The following is an 18,666-nucleotide window of genomic DNA, read 5'->3' as shown; positions in this document are numbered from 1 at the left end:
ACACAAACTTCACCTTATGCTAATCACATTCAACTTGTAGCAAATAAGACACTGGATCTGGATACACTCGATGCCCAGCGGCTGGAGAAGATTCGCCAGCTCGAGAGCTATGCGCCACCCGTAAAGGCCGAGGTGGAGGAGAAGGGACAGAAGCCAATTTTCCTCACCCCACTTAGCAATCTGGAGCATCTGAAGGAGGGCGAGCACGCCCACTTGGAGTGTCGCGTTGAGCCCATCAACGATCCCAACCTGAAGATCGAATGGTTCTGCAATGGCAAGCAACTGCCCACCGGACATCGTTATCGCACCACCCACGACTTTGGCTACGTGGCCCTGGACATTTTGTATGTCTATGGCGAGGACACTGGCACCTACATGTGCAAGGCAACCAATCTCCTGGGCGAAGCAGTCAACACCTGCAATGTCCGTGTGCTGAACAGACGCAGCATGATTCTGGACACCCAGCACCCGGATGCTTTGGAGAAGATTCAGAAGTTGGAGTCCAAGGTTGTCACCACCCGCACCGAAGTCGGCGATCATCCAATTGGCCCGCCCCACTTCACCGCAGATCTACGCGGCTCCACTGAGATCTATGAGGGCCAAACGGCTCACTTTGAAGCACAGGTGGCGCCAGTGCACGATCCCAACTTGCGCATCGAGTTTTATCATAATGGCAAGCCTCTGCCATCGGCTGCCCGCTTCCACATCACCTTCGACTTTGGCTATGTCTCCCTGGACATTACCCATGCCGTGGCCGAGGATGCTGGCGAGTATTCCGTGCGTGCTGTTAACGCTTTGGGTCAAGCCGTCTCTTCGACCAATCTGCGCGTGATTGCCCGCGGCACCATTATTTCGGACACCCAGCATCCTGAGGGTCTGGAGAAGATACGTAAGTTGGAGTCTACGGCACCACACCAGCGCCAGGAGGTCGAAACGCCTGGCACACGCCAGCGACCCATGTTCACCCAACCAATTCAAAACATTGATCGCATCAATGAGCACCAGACCGCTCACTTTGAGGCGCGCCTGATTCCAGTGGGTGATCCCAACTTGAAGGTCGAATGGTACCGCAATGAGAAACTGATCGAAGACAGCTCCAGAATCACCAAGCAGCACGACTTTGGCTTTGTCTCTCTCGATATATCGCACATCCGCAAGGAGGATGAGGGCGTCTACATGTGCCGCGCTGTCAATCCACTTGGCGAGGCCGTCACTACCGCCTCTATGCGTGTGGTTACCGAGGCCACCATCCAAATGGATACCCAGCATCCGGACAGCATTCGTCGTATTCACCAGCTGGAGAAGCCTCTGGCTCCACTACCCACCGAGCCTGAGCGCCTCTTCGAGAAGCCCATCTTCACGCAGCTACTGACGGGCCCCTCCGAGGTATGGGAGGGCACCCATGCTCACTTCGAGGCACGTGTGGTGCCCGTTGGTGATCCCTCACTTAAGTTCGAGTGGTTCGTTAACGGCGTTGAGCTGCAAATGGGCTCACGCCTGCGCACCACCCACGACTTTGGCTTTGTCACTCTCGACATTGCCGCTGTGGTGCCTGAGGATGCTGGTGTCTACATGTGTCGCGCTTTCAATGCCGCTGGCGAGGCTGTGTCCTCGACTGCCATGAAGGTGAAGACCAGGGCCAACATCGACGGACAGCCCCTGATACCTGAGTCCTGGGAAGCCATTCGTCTGAAGGAGGCTGCAATGAACCGTGTGCCCGAAATGTTTGTGGACTCTACGCCTCAGCAGGCTCCAGTGTTCACGACACACTTGCAGAGCTACGACAAGCTGCACGAGGGCCAGCATGTGCATCTGGAGGCTCAGGTGGAGCCTCGCGCCGATCCTAATCTGCGCATTGAGTGGTTCAAGAACGGCATCTCACTGACCACTGGCTCACGCATACGCAGCACCTTCGACTTTGGACTGGTTACCTTATCTATCAATGGCTTGCGCGAGGACGACTCCGCTATTTACACTTGCAAGGCCACCAACCAGGTGGGCGAGGCTGTGTCGACCTCATCGCTCAAGATCGAAGATCGCCATTGGCTACAAGCGGAGTCCTTGCATCCGGACTCATTGCCACGCATTGGCGAGCTGGAGGCGCCAAAGCCGGTTCGTAAGGACGCACCAGAGCCCACATACGAGACTCCGGTATTCATCACTCATCTGAACAACATCGAGTGCAAGGAGACGGACAGCGTTCGCTTTGAGTGCAACGTGGAGCCGGCCCGTGATCCCACCATGAATATCGAATGGTACTACAATGGCCAACCGTTGCAGGCAGCTGCCAAATTCAAGTCCATTTACGACTTTGGCTACTGCGCCCTGGACCTGAATAACTCGTATGCCGAGAACAGCGGCATCTACACTTGCAAGGCCACAAACAGCAAGGGCTCGGCTACTACCTCGGGCACATTGAAGTGCACAGGCGGCAAGACCATGTTCCTGGACACACAGCATCCACAGGGCGAGAGCGGACTGGAGGCCGTGCAAGAAACAGAAGAAGCATTGGCCAATCGCTATGCCCAGAAGCCAAGCAAACCAGAGACTCAATACCCAGCACCAGTCTGGACGAGGCCATTGCAGCAGGAGTTCCATCTATCCGAGGCGCAGCCGATCCATTTGGAGGCCAACGTGGAGCCGAAGGAGGATCCAAATCTGTTTATCGAATGGTACTTCAATGGCAAGCTGCTGCAGCATGGCTCGCGCTTTAAGATGACCAGCGAATTCGGCTTCGTCACTATGGACATGATTGAGGTGTACTCTAGAGATCAGGGCATCTACACTTGCAAGGCCTATAACAGGGCTGGCGAGGCTTTCACTTCCACCACCATATTCTGCTCAAGCAAGGACAGCATCATTGAAGCCACACAGCATCCCAAGGGTGCTGAAGGTCTGGAACAGATTCAGGACTTGGAGGAGTCACTACGCAAGGACGGCAGCAAGCCGGAGCAGCCCGAGCAGGGCATTGCACCACGCTTCACCACCGAATTCGTTAACATTGCTGACATTGGCGAAGGTGAGTTGGCCCATTTCGAGGCCAATCTCATTCCTCTGGGCGATCAGAGCATGGTCATTGAATGGTTCTTCAATGGCAAAGTTCTTGAGGCCAGCCACCGCGTGCGCACCATCTACGCCTTTGGCACCGTCGCCCTGGAAGTGCTGGGCACCAAGATCGAGGACACCGGCACATACACCTGCCGTGCCACCAACAAATACGGCTCAGCTGAGATCAGCTGCACGCTGGAGTGTGTCGACAAGCCTCGTGGCCAGAAACCGCACTTCACGTCGCACATTCAGCCGCTGCAGGGCCTGAAGGATGGCCAGTCCGCTCACTTCGAGTGCACCTTGATTCCGGTTAATGATCCGGATCTTAAGGTCGAGTGGTACCACAATGGCAAACTGCTCCGTCACTCAAACCGCATCAAAACGGTATCCGACTTTGGCTACGTGGTCCTCGATATCGCCTATCTGCAGGATCACGACAGTGGCGAATACGTTTGCCGCGCCTACAACAAGTACGGCGAGGACTTCACTCGCACCACTCTTAACTGTGGTGGTCGCGGTGGCGTGTTCTACGACAGCTTGCAGCCTGATTCTCTCCAACGAATCCGTGAGCTGGAGTGCCCGCAGGGCCAGCAAGCGGACAGTGGTGCTCCAGTGGTTGCCGAGCCACCCAAGTTCATCACACAAATCAGTGATGTCACCAAGCTGGTGGAGGGCCAGAGCGCTCACTTTGAGGCGCGCTTGACGCCCATTACCGATCCCGACTTGGTGGTCGAGTGGTATTTCAATGGCAAGAAGCTGCCCCATGGCCATCGCTTCCGCACTTTCCACGACTTTGGCATTGTCATCCTGGATATCCTGTATTGCTATGAGGAGAACTCTGGTGTTTATGAGTGCCGCGCCTACAACAAATATGGCGAGGATGTCACCCGCGCCAGCCTGAAGTGCGCCTCCAAGGCCAGCCTGATCTTGGACTCCCAGCTGCCACGTGGCATGGAGGGCGGTCTGGAGAAGATTGCCAATCTGGAGTATAGCATGGTGCGTACCCGCGAGGAGACCACCGAGGAGACCAGAGGCAAGGCACCAGTGTTCACTGTGCCCCTGGAGAACATTGACAATCTGCGCGAGGGCGAGAACGCTCACTTTGAGGCTCGCATCACGCCTGCTGATGACCCCAAGCTGAAGGTGGAGTGGTACTGGAATGGCCGTCCATTGAAGGCTGGCTCTCGTTTCCGCACTTTCTGCGACTTTGGTTTCGTTATTCTGGAAATTTCTCCAGTCTACCCGGAGGATTCTGGTGAATACTCGTGCCGTGCCATCAATGAGTATGGTGAGGCAGTGACCAGCGCAACAATGAAGATTCAAGGCAAGCGTAGCATCATTATGGAATCGCAGCTGCCCAAGGGCATGGAAGGCACCATCGATCGCATCGCTGAGCTGGAAGGTCTGGGCTCTCGCAGCACAGAGTTTGTGCCGGAGGACGATACAGGCAAGCCACCAGAGTTCATTACGACACCATTCGATATGGTCATCGGAGAGAACTCGCTGGCCCACTTCGAGTGTCGCCTGCAGCCCATCAACGATCCGTCCATGCGCGTGGACTGGTTCCACAACGGCAAGGCCTTGTGGGCCGGCTCCCGCATCAAGACCATCAACGACTTTGGCTTTGTCATCCTGGAGATCGCCGGCTGCTACCAGCGAGATACGGGTCTGTATACCTGCAAGGCAACCAACAAGCACGGCGAGGCCACCGTCTCCTGCAAATTGCAGGTCAAGGGTCGCCAGGGCATTGTCATGGAGCCGCAGCTGCCCTCGAACTTCCGCACTGGCACTGAGAGCCTGCAGAAGCTGGAAGAGAACATGCACAAGCGTGAAGAGATGGTCATCGATGAGGAGCAGCCAAATCCACCCAAGTTCATTGAGGAGATCAAGGACAACTTGGACGTGCCCGAGGGCGGACCAATTCACTTCGATTGCCGCGTAGAGCCCGTTGGTGATCCAACAATGCGCATTGAATGGTACTACAATGGCCGCGTCATGGCCACTGGTTCCAGAGTTCATCAACTGAACGACTTTGGCTTCATTGCTTTGGATATTGACTACATCTATGCCAGGGACTCTGGCGAATATACCTGCCGCGCCACCAACAAGTGGGGCAGTGCCACCACCACCGCCAAGGTCACCTGCAAGGGCAAGCACAGCATTGTCTACGAATCACAGCTGCCCGAGGGCATGACCGCCGAGAAGTTGAAGGAACTGGAACGTGGACGCATCCCAGAGGCACCCAAGGTTGTCGAAGAGCAGTACGGACCACCGAAGTTCATCACCCAGATTGCATCCTGCACAGCCGAGGAGTCTGAAGCTGTCCGATTCGAGTGCCAAGTGGAACCAAAGACCGATCCCAATCTGCGCGTTGAATGGTATCGCAATGGCAAGCCTTTGCCACTGGGTCATCGCTATAGGAACGTCTTCGACATGGGCTTCGTCTCGCTGGACATTTTGTATGTGTACAGCGACGACTCTGGTGAATACGTTTGCCGTGCCGTCAACAAGTATGGCGAAGATCGCACCAAGGCCACCGTCTCCTGCAAGAGTAAGTCATCTAGCACATGACTCTTATCTATTATATCTAATCCATCTCGATTTGTATTAGAATTGCCTACGATTCTGCTGCAAAATCAAGTGCCACGTGGCATGAAGCGGTCGGAAACGCTCACCCAAATGGAGGCCACCATCAAGAAGTACACCTCTGAGGTGCATTTGACCGAGGATGATCTCTTCGATCCCGATCGCAAGCAGCCTCCTCGCTTTGTCACACAGATCAAGGAGCAGCTCACGCTGACGGAAATGGCTAAGACTAAGTTTGAGTGCCAGTTGGCGCCTGTGGGTGATCCGAACATGAAGGTCGAATGGTTCTTCAATGGCAAGCCCTTGCTCTACAGTAAGTGCCTACATTCGATGCCTAAAATTGTTCAGCATTTATTTATGCTCTTATTTCTGAACTCGCAGAGAACCGCTTCCAGCCCATTTACGACTTCGGTTATGTCGCCATGAATTTCGGCTGGGTTTATCCCGAGGACAGCGGGGAATATGTCTGCCGCGCCACGAACTTGTATGGCATGGATGAGACTCGTGCCATCATCAAGGTATCCGGCAAGCCGGGCATTGTCTACGACTCGCAGCTGCCTGCCCATATGCAGAGCATCGATCGCATTCGCGAAATGGAAGCTTCCTGGCAAGTGTAAGTATCTGTGGTATTAGCTGGGCCAAAGACATTGGATACATTCGCTATCTACTCCCGCAGGGTACCCGAAGAAGCTGACCCCGATGCCAAGCCCAGAACGAAACCAGTGTTTGTTAGCAAGCTGGAGCCGCAGACGGTCGAGGAGGGCGAACCAGCCAGATTCTGTGTGCGTGTCACCGGTCATCCACGTCCTCGTGTCATGTGGCTGATCAACGGCCACACTGTTGTTCATGTAGGTGCACTCCGGCGCATTTAATCGAGTCAGTGATTAATTTCTTTCTCACATGCAGGGCTCGCGCTACAAGTTGACCAACGATGGCATGTTCCATCTTGATATACCCAAGACGCGTCAATATGATACCGGCAAGGTGGAGGTTATAGCGCGCAATTCTGTGGGCGAATCGATTGCTTCGACCGAACTGAATGTTGTCGCACGCTCTGATGACTATCGCAATGTTCTCAAGAACTCACCACGCCGTAAGTCACACGCACACACACACCCATACACTCTTGCTATAAACACAGATTGTTATACAATCCGATATATCTAAACAGCTATATGAAATTAACACGAATTTTTAAATGCAGTAGTTCTTAGCTGGCAAAACTAAAAAAAGAAACACACAAGTGATATCACATTAAATATCGCATTGTAAATATACATACACATACTCTTTTATATTATATATATAGTTCACATAAAGTATGCATTTCCAAGTAGAAGTAGCAGCCAAGTTAATTGCGTTTCTCAAGCACATGCCACAAAAAAAAAAAAAAAAAAAAAAAATACAAAACTAGTGTCACTGTATAGGTCAGACAATAGACAACCACAAATTCCCTACCCACAATACACCCAGTTCCCCACTCCGAAAAGTGCTTTCCTTCAATTATCCCATAAGAGCGTCTGATTGTCCACGCATCGAGCCTGCAAGGGAGCGACCCAGCGGAAACTGTGCCCTCTGGACGCCATCAATGAGTATCGCCGGATCATGGGTATTTTGGTTGTGCAAGTTTTTAGTGTGTGCGTGTTTTAAAGACTGTCTATTCTAAGCTGTGGCTGATCGCTTTCAACTTTTGTCTGTCATCATAAGCGGTTGAATTCTAAACGTAAAGGAGTTAGCAAACCTCTGTGAACATCATAAAAAAATGTACCATCCATGTGTCATACTTTCGTTTTGCTTATTTTAATTCATGTACTAACACTGAAGCTATACGAATGCAGTTTTACTTAACCAAGCGGCATGCCAATAGTTCAATTCTTTCTTGTGAATAGCTCAACGTAGTCATGTCTTCTAGAAAGTGTTTAAAACCGTCAATTTGTTTTGCATATAGCATGGTACGATTACGAACTAGCAGCCTACCAGAAGGAGCGCCAGGAGAACGAGCTGGAAAAGGTATTCGATGAGCGTAAGCAATATTTGTCCGAGCAGAGTGCGCACACCCTGAAGGGCGTTGAGCACCTGAAGCCCAAGCAGTACAAGCCCCAGACACCCGATTGGCAGCAGAACGTCAAGGCCAAGAAGAGCGAGGAGTACTATAATAAGATCCAGGAGCTGGAAACTGAGCAGTTGCTCAAGGAGACCAATTTGCGCAGGGATACCCATCAATATGCCATTCCCGGCGAGAAGGTTGTCAGCAGCTCAGCTGCCAAGGGCATGGCGCACTCCTACGAGGAGAATCTGTAAGTAAACTCCAAGTCATTCAGATGAGCCTACGCATACTCATACCGAAACTCTGTAATTTATAACAGTCAAGAGCAAACGAGCACCACCCAGGTCAAGGGCGCCCCACCAAAGGGCGTAGCCCAGCCTTCAGAGTCGTCGGTGCATGGACGTGAGGTGCACATGAATAAGCAGCAGCAAGTGCAGAAGGAGATCCAAGGTGACTTGGAGATCACACGCAAGATCACTGCCACCGAAACCACCGAAGTGGAGCATAAGGGCACCATTCAAGAGCGCGTTGTCAAGGGTCCAGTCCAACCCTCTAAGGCACCCGTGTTCACCAAAAAGATTCAGCCATGCCGCGTCTTTGAGAACGAGCAGGCCAAATTCGAAGTGGAGTTCGAGGGCGAGCCCATGCCAACTGTGAAGTGGTTCCGTGAAAGCTTCCCCATCCAGAACTCACCTGATTTGCAGATTCACACATTCAGCGGCAAATCCATATTGATCATACGCCAGGTCTTCATCGAGGACTCGGCTGTGTTTACCTGCGTGGCAGAGAATCGTGGCGGAACTGCCAAGTGCAGCGCCAATTTGGTTGTGGAGGAGCGCAGACGCGCCGGCAAGGGCGGCATACAGCCACCAAGCTTTGTGTCCACCATTCAGAGCACAACCGTGTCCACTGGCCAACTGGCTCGCTTCGATGCCAAGGTAACTGGCACACGCCCCATGGATGTTTACTGGCTGAAAAACGGCATGAAGATCCAGCCCAGCATCAAGTTCAAGATGCTGGAAGAGGACAACATTCACACTCTGTTGATCATTGAGCCGTTCGCCGAGGACTCTGGCCGCTATGAGTGCGTGGCTGTCAACGCCGCTGGCGAGGCACGCTGCGATGGCGATTGCATTGTTCAATCGCCCACCAAGCCGGAGAAGCCAACAACGCCCGGCAGCGAGAAGCCGCCACACATTGTGGAGCAGCTGAAGAGCCAGTCCGTAGAGGAAGGCAGCAAGGTAATCTTCCGCTGCCGCGTGGATGGCAAGCCCACTCCGACAGCTCGTTGGATGCGTGGCGAAAACTTTGTGAAGCCATCTCGCTACTTCCAAATGTCGCGTCAAGGCGAATACTATCAGCTGATCATCTCGGAGGCATTCCCCGAGGACGAGGGCACCTACAAGTGCGTTGCCGAAAACAAACTGGGCAGCATTCAGACCAGCGCGCAGCTCAAAGTGCGTCCCATCGAAAACCTGGATGCACCACCCACCATCACCGCTCTCAAGGATGTCTCCGTCACCGAGGGCATGCCGGCGCAGTTCAAGACCACTGTCACCGGCAAAGTGAAAGCAACCAGTGTGCAGTGGTTCCGCGAGGGACAACTGATACCGGAAACACCTGACTTCCAGGTAGGCTGACTACAAATTGGACCAGATTAATCAATTAGCCGCTTGAGCTATTGAAGAGCAGTGACTTAATTGAAATTTGATATCGTTGCAGATGATCTTTGATGGCAACAGTGCCGTGCTTTTGATTGGCACCACCTACGAGGAGGATTCGGGCATCTTTACTGTGCGTGTGACCTCGTCAACTGGACAGGTCGAGTCATCAGCCAAACTGACTGTTAAAAGTAAGGATTAAACTAAACGCTAAGCCAAACCAAAACCAGAGTTCGTAAACAGCAAGAAATCAAACGTAAGCGAACAGTGTTCGAAATCTCCAAAGAATGCTCAAAAGAAAAAAAAAAAAAAGAACAACACACACACATAACGACCAAAAAAAGAACCTTAAGAACTATACGTATATTTTTTACATAACGGTTCCCTATACTGACGATGATTCAGCCCAACTAACTGAGTACTGTCAATGACTAGTCCAAAAAGTTTGAGTGAAGAATACTTAACTGAAAACGAATATTTCGACAGTTTAAATTTTTGTTCCTTTTTCTTTCAAATCAGATTTTTACATTGAATACAACGAACGAGTTCTTTTAATTACTAACCCAATTTCAATATCAATATGTGAACCCAAGCAACAATTAAATGAAAGATGTTTAACACAAAAAGGTAAAAAAAAAAAAAAAAAAATATTAAAAACCAACAAAAAAATCAAAGTTTATTTAAAAGAAATTAATATTAATAATAAAAATAATTACAAGTATTTTGCAATATAAATATATATAGAACATTTTCTTTTTGGCATAGCCAATCATGAGGGCATTGTTTGTCGGTTGTTATAAAATTCGAAATACTTGAGATTTGAGTGAAAGTGAAGTGAAAAATGAATTAAATAGATAAATATAGATACACCCAAAGCACTCAGCACTCGCCCCTTTGAGTGAGAATTATAAATAAGGCAGCTTATGTACTTTCATATTGCTCAGTGAATACCTATACATACTTAAGTTTATATGTATGATACGTCTCAGGCACCTTATAAATATGTTGAGTTCTTCTGTATTTAGGCTACATACATACAAATATAGAGGAGCTATGTGTATAGGAAACATATAGAAACATGTGTCGGAATAGTTCTGGGGCCGTGTGCAAAACGCACATTTGTCCCGCCTCCGCTCGAGCATGAAAGTTTTATTTTTCATTTGAATATTAGCATTAAATATTGTGGATGACACATCTAGCGCGCATACGGCTCGCAGCGTTTGCTGTATCCATGTCCATACTGCCATCGAATACTTGAATATGAAAATCTAGAAACGAACGTGCGCAAAACTAGCACAGCCCAAGGGGGATACGTTGATAATAAGTAAAAACCAGAACGCCGAAAATATTGAAAGCCATTGCAGACACTGAATTTGTTCAGCTGCCAGCAGACAGCAGCCAGCAGTCAGCAGTCAGATTATCTATATGCTCTACTATACTATATACACAAATCTAAATATATATATGTGTGCTGCGGGCTGTCCATTCTATTTTCAATTTCATTTTTGGAAAATGGTTGTGCTTTGAAAACTAATTTCCAATAGATTAGCTAGAACAAAAAAGAAAAAACAAGAAATGAGACCAACAACAATTAAAAAGTAGAATCCATTTGATATTTTTAGACCGCAGCGCAGTCTGGATATTTTGTTTGCGGCTACAATGAAAAACATTTTATGTATTTTTTCAAGTAAATCGTGAAATTTATTTCAATTTTCTTTCATTTAAAAATTAGAAAAAAATAAATGAAAAGCGAAAATATAATATTGGCTTTCAATGTATGAGCACAGATGAAAATAAACTGACATTTAGTTCAGGCAAAAATAAAATAATTAATTACCTACGAGCTGTTTGTTTTGTTGTTGTACCATGTAGACAAGATATGAGTAGCCGATTTACCCAAGAGATCTATTCGAACACACACACACAATGAAACACACACCAACTTGTGTGTTCTATTCGGGTCTGTGTGTTAGTCATTAGAGAAGCCAACATGAATAAATGATTCTGTTTATGGTGCAGAAATGGTTTTTAATTAAATTAATCAGTTACGGTAGTTTACTCATCCAATCGCCCTCTGGCGCTGATTCAGATGCTTTGGCCTTTATTTATAGAAGCCAGCCCACGAATCTTGTATCCAACCGACTATTCAGATCTGCAATCCCTCTGAAATCGAAAAATGCATATTAGTATTGAACATTGTTTATTGGAACGATACGTTCAAGTATTACTATCAAACTTTGACCATGTACCCGATCTTGAACTCGTATTCGGACTTGACCTGGACAGACACGGATATCTATATGATATATGATTATTTGACGTTTGATTATAATCGATTTGTATTGTTTATTTAATTTACGTTTATTTATTTTGTAGTGATGTTGCATGAGATTTTATTATTCATTTTTTATTGCTGCTTTTTACTACTAATTCGTTTCGTTCTCATTTCGTCCACTTTCCACAAAACTATTTCGCATTTTCGAAAAACAAAACACACAATAGAATCAATATTTTGAAATTATTATATTACCGTGTCCAGTGCAAATATTTGCCGCTTATGCCGCCGTAAATCTTGTGGTAAAAAATGCTTTACTAAAAAATTAATCATAAAAACTCATGCGACTTTTGTTTTAAGTTTGATCTACAATACATTTGAGATACTCGTACTCCTCTGTCAATTAAATAATTTATGTTTATGTTTACGTTTCGTGTTTTAAGTGTTTATCGATCGACCGATAATCAAATATCCAATTCGATATTTCAATTCAATAATTCTTTTGTTCTTCCATATCACTCTTGTTGCTTAATTGTATTTCTCATGTATTTAATGCTTAAAACCAATATCGCGTCTTTCAAATAAAAAACAAAGCAAATGCATCATCAACTGATAATCGTTTTTGATAACTTCCAAACTGCCAAACTCCATGCTTGCGCATCCTCTGCCGCTGCTTGCTCGCACCGTTATAGGTAATGTATGTACATTTATATATATAGTATTATTATGGTACTTCGATGTTTTATGTTAACGATTTACAACACTCGATTGAGGACTGCACTTTGTAAATGGACCGCACATTCGCCCCGTGTGCCAATTGGCTACCTTCTGCGCTCGATTGTTGTCTACATCCGAATGAGATCGGTCGAATGCGCCGCGGTGCGCTGGCTGCGCTGCGTTGACTGCGGTGCTTACCCCAAAAATACCCCATATCGATACAGCGCACAGCACACTGAGCACCGCCTAAGAATCCGGCCGAGCTGTTTACCCCACCTGGTGACGTAGCCGCCACTAATCATAAATCTATTTCGGGCACCCATTGTAAACACAAGCCTTTTAATTGTGCACGCTCTCAAACTCAATTGTTCTCGCTGAGCCGGATCATTCCTTTGGGCCCATACTTCGATTGGATGATGAAGCGGCTGTACTTAGCTGATGATAAATTCGTACATTCATTGAAAATGTGCCAAAAGAGTAGCTATAGGTTATTGCAAGAATCACAGGTGAGATTCGTCACAGACGAATTGTGATTCATGCGACAGATTCACGTCTTTTTCTTTATCAATGTCAAGCACTGAGTTGAGATGTGCGTGGCATATTATTTAAGTACCTAATTATTGATTCACGGCCAACATAGATGAGCTGTCTTATGCGATTTGTGTGCCGTGATTTGAGGCTGTCGTGCCCCCTCTTTGGCATCTACATATACCTTTACAGCCAAGCAGAAATATGCGTTCTGCCATGGTATTTGAATTTTCATTTTGCACACTACATTAATATTTTCAAGTTCATTGTTTATACATAGATTGTATATACACACATATATGCTTGCAAGGTATTTTGATTTATTTTTAATATTGAGTATAAGCAACATGGGATATATACTCGTATGCCAGAGGTATGTATCAAGTTGCCACACCCCTCAACTAATATCAATTTCAAGGTAAGCGACTCTATCTAAATGTCGAACACTGCTGTGAACTCTGGAAAATGTCAGGCGATTCTCGATTCCCCCCATATACTCTACTAACACTTTGACTTACCCTTTGAACTTCTAGAACGACGTATCTCGGCTTATCAATTGCGTACGATTGATTCTGTCGAAGATGAGTCCTCGTCATCTGGCAGGGAAGATAGTTCACCTGAATCGCCCAACCAGTTCCAGCAGCAACAGCAGCCGGGCGCATATGGTCAATATTTGGGCGTTAATGGGCAGGTACAGCATCAGGGTCGCTCTCGCACTAAGAAGACAAAAGTGCGCAGCAAGTCCTTGCAGCCGCCCACTAATATTGTGCCTTGGCGCAAGTCCTCGCGTCCGCACCGTGGACGCTCACTAGACAAGCAGCCATTCCTGCCGGGTTTCAAGCCAGAGCCGATCAAGTCGTGGACCGAAGAGACGATTAGCTTAAAGGCCACACCCATTGAGAAAAAGAAGCCGATACCCAAGCTAGAAGCCGCAAAGGTTGTCCTCAAGTCCATCAAGTCTGAACGAGATCAGGGCATCATGAGCCTGGGAGCTACTTTGGAGCAGATTATCGCTGGCAAGACCGAAAAGGAGGCCGTGCCTTGGATAACAATGCGTGAGAAGCTAAAGCAGGTGGAGAGTGTGCAACGACAGCTGAGCAAATTTGACCTTGATGAGGTCTATTTGCGGCCATTAGAGGGTCAAATCGAAACCGACCAGCAGCTGCCACAGCAAGCCCAACTGGAGGAGGTGCAACGCACCAAGGAAATTCAACGCCTTAAGAGCATGGAAAGCGTAGAAATCATGGAAATGACTGACCAGATTGATAAGCTCATTACCCAGCAGCAGAATAACAAGGATCGCATTCCATGGAAGGAGATGCGTCAGCAGCTGAAGAGCGTGCAGCGGGTAACCAAGCAAATTGACAAGTTCAAGATTGACGAGGTTGAGCTGCGCCATCTGCAGGCTCAGCAGAGTATCGCTGAAGATTTCCAGAGTGCTACTCAGGACACAGTTGTCATGACTATCGATGATAGCTCCAAGAGCTCAATTTCTAAGATTATGACACGCGATGAGATTCAGCACTACGAGGACCAGTCGAATATCTACAAGCAGCAGTTCATAACCACTGAGGACGTTAACATAATGCATGTTTCAGAGCGCGAGAAGCTCGAGGCACAAAGACTGCTCAGGGAACAGCAAGCTGTCAACTGGAGACAGCAGCAGCAGCGTCCTCAACTGCAGCCACTAACCTCTGTCGAGGATACGATCTCACAGACCAGCGAACGCCAAAAGATTGTGCAGCAGCAGAGCCTTATCGAAGAGAGCCAACGCCAGCAGTTTGTGCAAGTCGAAGACTCCCAGATGATGAGCATTGAGCAGTATGAACATCAAAAGATGATCAACCAGCGCACTCAAGGGGAGTCCTACAACTGGCGTCAGCCACGTGAGCCACAGAAGTTCATTCAGGTTGAGGACTCATCTCTGTTGCATCTACAAGAGCGACAAGATACCCAGGAACAACAGCTTATACAGCCCCAGCCTGTTATGTGGGACCGTGGTAAGAAAAAGCAACAGCCTATGCAACCCCAAGGTCCTATTCCCCAAGAGCAACAGCAGTTCGTGGAGAAACCAAAGACATATGAAGAAATGCATGATGAGCTGATTGAACCAGTTCCAGTCCAACAGCCAGAGCCAGTGCCAGTTATGTGGGAGCGTGGCAAGAAGAAGCCAGTCCAGCCACAACAGAAGGCATTTGAAGAGCTCCATGACGTGCTGGATGAACCTGTTCCGGTGCAACAGCCGGAGCCTGTTCCTGTCATGTGGGAACGTGGTAAGAAAAAACCAGTTGTCCAAGAAGTTACTGATACTCAACAAATTGTAGAAACATCGCAAGTGGTTGAGCAACAAGTTGTCGAGGAGACAAAGAAAACGGCAGTACGTCGTGTAATACCACCGCGTGAGCCAGAGCAGAAGGTAGAGCAAGTGACTCTTAAGCCAACTCCACGAGCGGCACCTAAACAAGCTCAAAAGTCTGAAGAATTCCAACTGAAGCCACTCAAGACTACGCGAACCGTTCAACAAACTGTTCAAGAGTCGGTTCAAACGGCCACCGAAGAAACTCAACACATTACGGAAGTGGCACAGATCTCGAAAACACTTGAAGTTGCCGAGGATACTTTGGAAGAAGAAACCACCAAGATCGTGGAACCTCAGCCGCAGCCAGTAATGTGGGAGCGTGGCAAGAAGAAACTTCAACAGCCTACAGCTCAAGAGATACCAAAGTCGCATGAAGCTGCTGTTGATACGCTTGAAGAGGAAATACCTCCAGCTGTTCAGCCAGAGCCACAGCCTGTTATGTGGGAGCGAGGCAAAAAGAAGCCCCAGCAGCCTAAAGCTCAAGAAATTCCCAAGACTCAAGAAGTCGCTGTTGATACTCTTCAGGAAGAAACAGCTCCAACTGTGGAACCAGAGCCGCAGCCAGTGATGTGGGAGCGCGGAAAGAAGAAGAAGCCAACTCAAAAATTGGTGGAGGAGATTGCTCCCGAAGTTCCAACAAAAACATTTGAGGAGGCAGTCGATGTTCTGCCAGAGGAACCTAAGGTTGAGGATAAGCCAGAACCTGTTTTATGGCAACGAGGTAAGAAAAAGCCGAAGCCAACTGAGGAGCAACACCCAGATGAAGTCGATGCCCAAATCGAACAAGTTGTTGAGGAGGAGGAACAAGTGGTTGAAGAAAAGCGTAAAGTCAAAAAGGTTAAGAAACCTAAGCTTCCACAGGAACCAGTTGAACAGCCTAAAGAAGAGGAGATAATTGAAGAGAAAGAAGAGGAGATAATTGAAGAGAAAGAAGATATCGTTGAAGAAGAAGAGGAAGTAATAGTGGAAGAAAAGCGTAAAATAAAGAAGGCAAAGAAACCAAAGAAAACTGTTGAAGTAACTGAGGAGCCAGAAGAGCCGGAAGAGCCAACGGAAGACATTCCAGAAGAGGAAGTTGTCCAGGAGCAGGAAGAATTGGTTGAGAAAAAGCGAAAGGTGAAAAAGACAAGAAAACCAAAACCCACAGAGGCAGAGCAAGAAGAACAGGAAGTTGAAGAAGAGATTCCAGAAGCACAGCCCGAAGAGGTTCCAGAAATCGAAGAGCCTTCAGTTAAAGAGCCGACGAAAAAGAAGCCAGTTCCCAAAGTGCAAGAAGTGGAACAAGTTGAAAAGGTTACGCTTAAGCCCGTTCCCAGAAAACAGCATCAACTACCTGAAAAAGAGCAAGTTGAAGAAGTGACGCTCAAGCCACGTCCAAAGACTTCAATTGTCTCGGAGACACAACAGCCCGAAACAACTGAAACTGAGTTTGTTGAGACAGAAAAGGTTGTTACATTCGAAGACCAAGTAGTGGATGTAACTAAGAAGCGTGTTAAGAAGAAGAAGCCGAAGACAAAGCCTGAGAGTCAGGAATCTATCGAAGAGCCAATCGCAGAACCAGTTGAAGAAATTGAAAAGCAAGAAGAAGAACAACCAGAAGAAATCGAGCCTGTAGAGAATGTGGCTGAGGAACAAGTTATCGAGGAAGCTCCAAAGGAAAAGGTTACGAAATTCAAGCCCAAAAAGGAAGAAGTTGTTGAAATGGTTGAAGAAGTTGCTTTGAAACCGGTAACCAGACCAAAGAAACAATTGCCTCAGGAAGCAACAATAGAAGAGGTACGTCTCAAGCCTACGAAACGCACAACTACCAAGCCTGAGGAAGTTAAATTGGAAGAAGTCGACTTGCAACATGTTGAAAAGGTAGAAGAGGAAGTAATTCAGGAAGAGAAGCGAAAGGTCAAAAAGGTAAAGAAGCCCAAGCACGAAGAGCTTCCTGAAATTCCAGATGCGGAGCCTACCATCTTGGAAGAGGCAGAGTTGATCGACATCGAGAAAGAGCCTAAGCCCGAAGAAGAGAAGCCACAAGTCCCTTGGAAGCGTGGTGAGAAGAAGAAGCCAGTTGCGGAGCCTTTAGAGGAAAAGCAATGGCCAACTGGTAAACGACGCCCTCTGCCCGAAGAACAGCCTGAAGAGATACAGCTCAAGCCGATTCCATCCAAACCTGTGGAAATTCCTGCAGCACCTGAAAAGGCAGTTTCTCCACCTGAGCTACAGCCGGAAGAAAAGGTGGAAAGCGAAGATGAGATTTCTGATTTGGAGCCTCTGAAGTTACCAGAAGAGAAACAACCCAAAGAAAAGGTTAAAAAGGAAAAGAAGAAGAAACCAAAGTTGAAGAAGGCAACGCCATCAGTGGATGAAGTTTCCGAAGAAGTGGCCCAGCCATTTGCAGAGCCAATTGCTGAAGAAGATCAAGTTGAAGAGCTTCCAGTTGATGATGTGAAGGTTGTTGCTGTCTCTGAAGATGTGCAGCCAGAGGAAGAAGTCGTGGTAACTGAGAAAACACCCGAAACCAAACAAAAGGCGCATAAGAAGCGTACAAAACCACTGAAAGAAGTTTCGGTTGAAGGACAACCACAACTGCTGGAAGCAGCTGTTGCCGAAATCGAAAAGGCTGATGAAATTTCCCAAGAGATCTCACAAAAGACTATTACTCTACTGAAGAAGACTGAAGATACAAGACCTCAATTCATAACAACAGAGCAGCTTATTGAGCTCGACGTGGAGGACGTAAGACGCGATCTGGAAATGAAAATAACTTCGAATATAATTAAGAAGGAGAAACGGCGCGTTGTGCTTGATGACAGCCAGCCTCTGCCCGAATTGGAGCTAATCACGCAGAAACGTATTCAAGAGGGCATCGACAAAGTGGCCGATGAGGAGCTGATCGAGGATCAGCAATTGACTCAGAACTTAGAGGAAACAACTACGTCTGAGGTAATTGGCCAGGAGCGCAAGCTAGTCAAAAAGAAGAAGAAGGAAATCAAGCCACCGCGTATCACCGAGAAGCTGCGACCACGTCAATGTGTTCCCGAAGAGCCCACCATCCTCGAATGCAAGGTTGAAGGCGTACCATTCCCAGAAATCAATTGGTACTTTAACGACATGCTATTGTTTGCATCGGAAAAGTATGAAATCACCGTTGTGGAGCAGGTGGCACAGCTGAAGATAGCCAAGGTCACGCCCAGCGATGTGGGAGTGTACACCTGTGAGGCGAAGAACGAAGCCGGCGTGGCAACAAGTCGTACCAACATAATTTTAGGTAAGTTCAATGCACATTTTCATTTATTCTATGCAAATGTATTCCTGTCTGTGTAAGTCACTTGAAAGCTTTTGAGAAAGTTGATTGGTGTCTTAATTATTTTAACCTCTTGGAAGAACCACTTAACAAACTACTTCCATGATTTCATTCCATTTCTATGCCCAAACACAACGACAACAACACACT

General features: G+C 47.7%; 1 protein-coding gene across 3 annotated transcripts in view; it reads left to right on the top strand.

The window, feature by feature from the left end:
- Positions 1–18,666, top strand: part of LOC6582117 (titin) — a 128,460-nt gene that overhangs the window by 58,159 nt on the left and 51,635 nt on the right. The window contains exons 7-15 of one of the 3 annotated variants that reach the window (XM_044009935.1): positions 41–5,599; positions 5,660–5,947; positions 6,016–6,247; positions 6,311–6,482; positions 6,541–6,727; positions 7,583–7,931; positions 8,001–9,312; positions 9,404–9,533; positions 13,396–18,480. In XM_044009935.1, coding sequence (XP_043865870.1) covers positions 41–5,599; positions 5,660–5,947; positions 6,016–6,247; positions 6,311–6,482; positions 6,541–6,727; positions 7,583–7,931; positions 8,001–9,312; positions 9,404–9,533; positions 13,396–18,480 — 13,314 coding nt within the window. Of the gene's footprint in view, positions 1–40; positions 5,600–5,659; positions 5,948–6,015; positions 6,248–6,310; positions 6,483–6,540; positions 6,728–7,582; positions 7,932–8,000; positions 9,313–9,403; positions 9,985–13,395; positions 18,481–18,666 lie in introns of those variants that run through there. The other 2 variants (XM_044009933.1, XM_044009934.1) reach the window with 2 other exon arrangements.

This window comes from Drosophila mojavensis, unplaced genomic scaffold (genome assembly GCF_018153725.1).
Source record: "Drosophila mojavensis isolate 15081-1352.22 unplaced genomic scaffold, ASM1815372v1 contig_74, whole genome shotgun sequence".
Lineage (NCBI taxonomy): Eukaryota > Metazoa > Arthropoda > Insecta > Diptera > Drosophilidae > Drosophila > Drosophila mojavensis.
The sequence above is the reverse complement of the archived record's forward strand: the minus strand, read 5'-3'. Positions and strand labels throughout refer to the sequence as shown.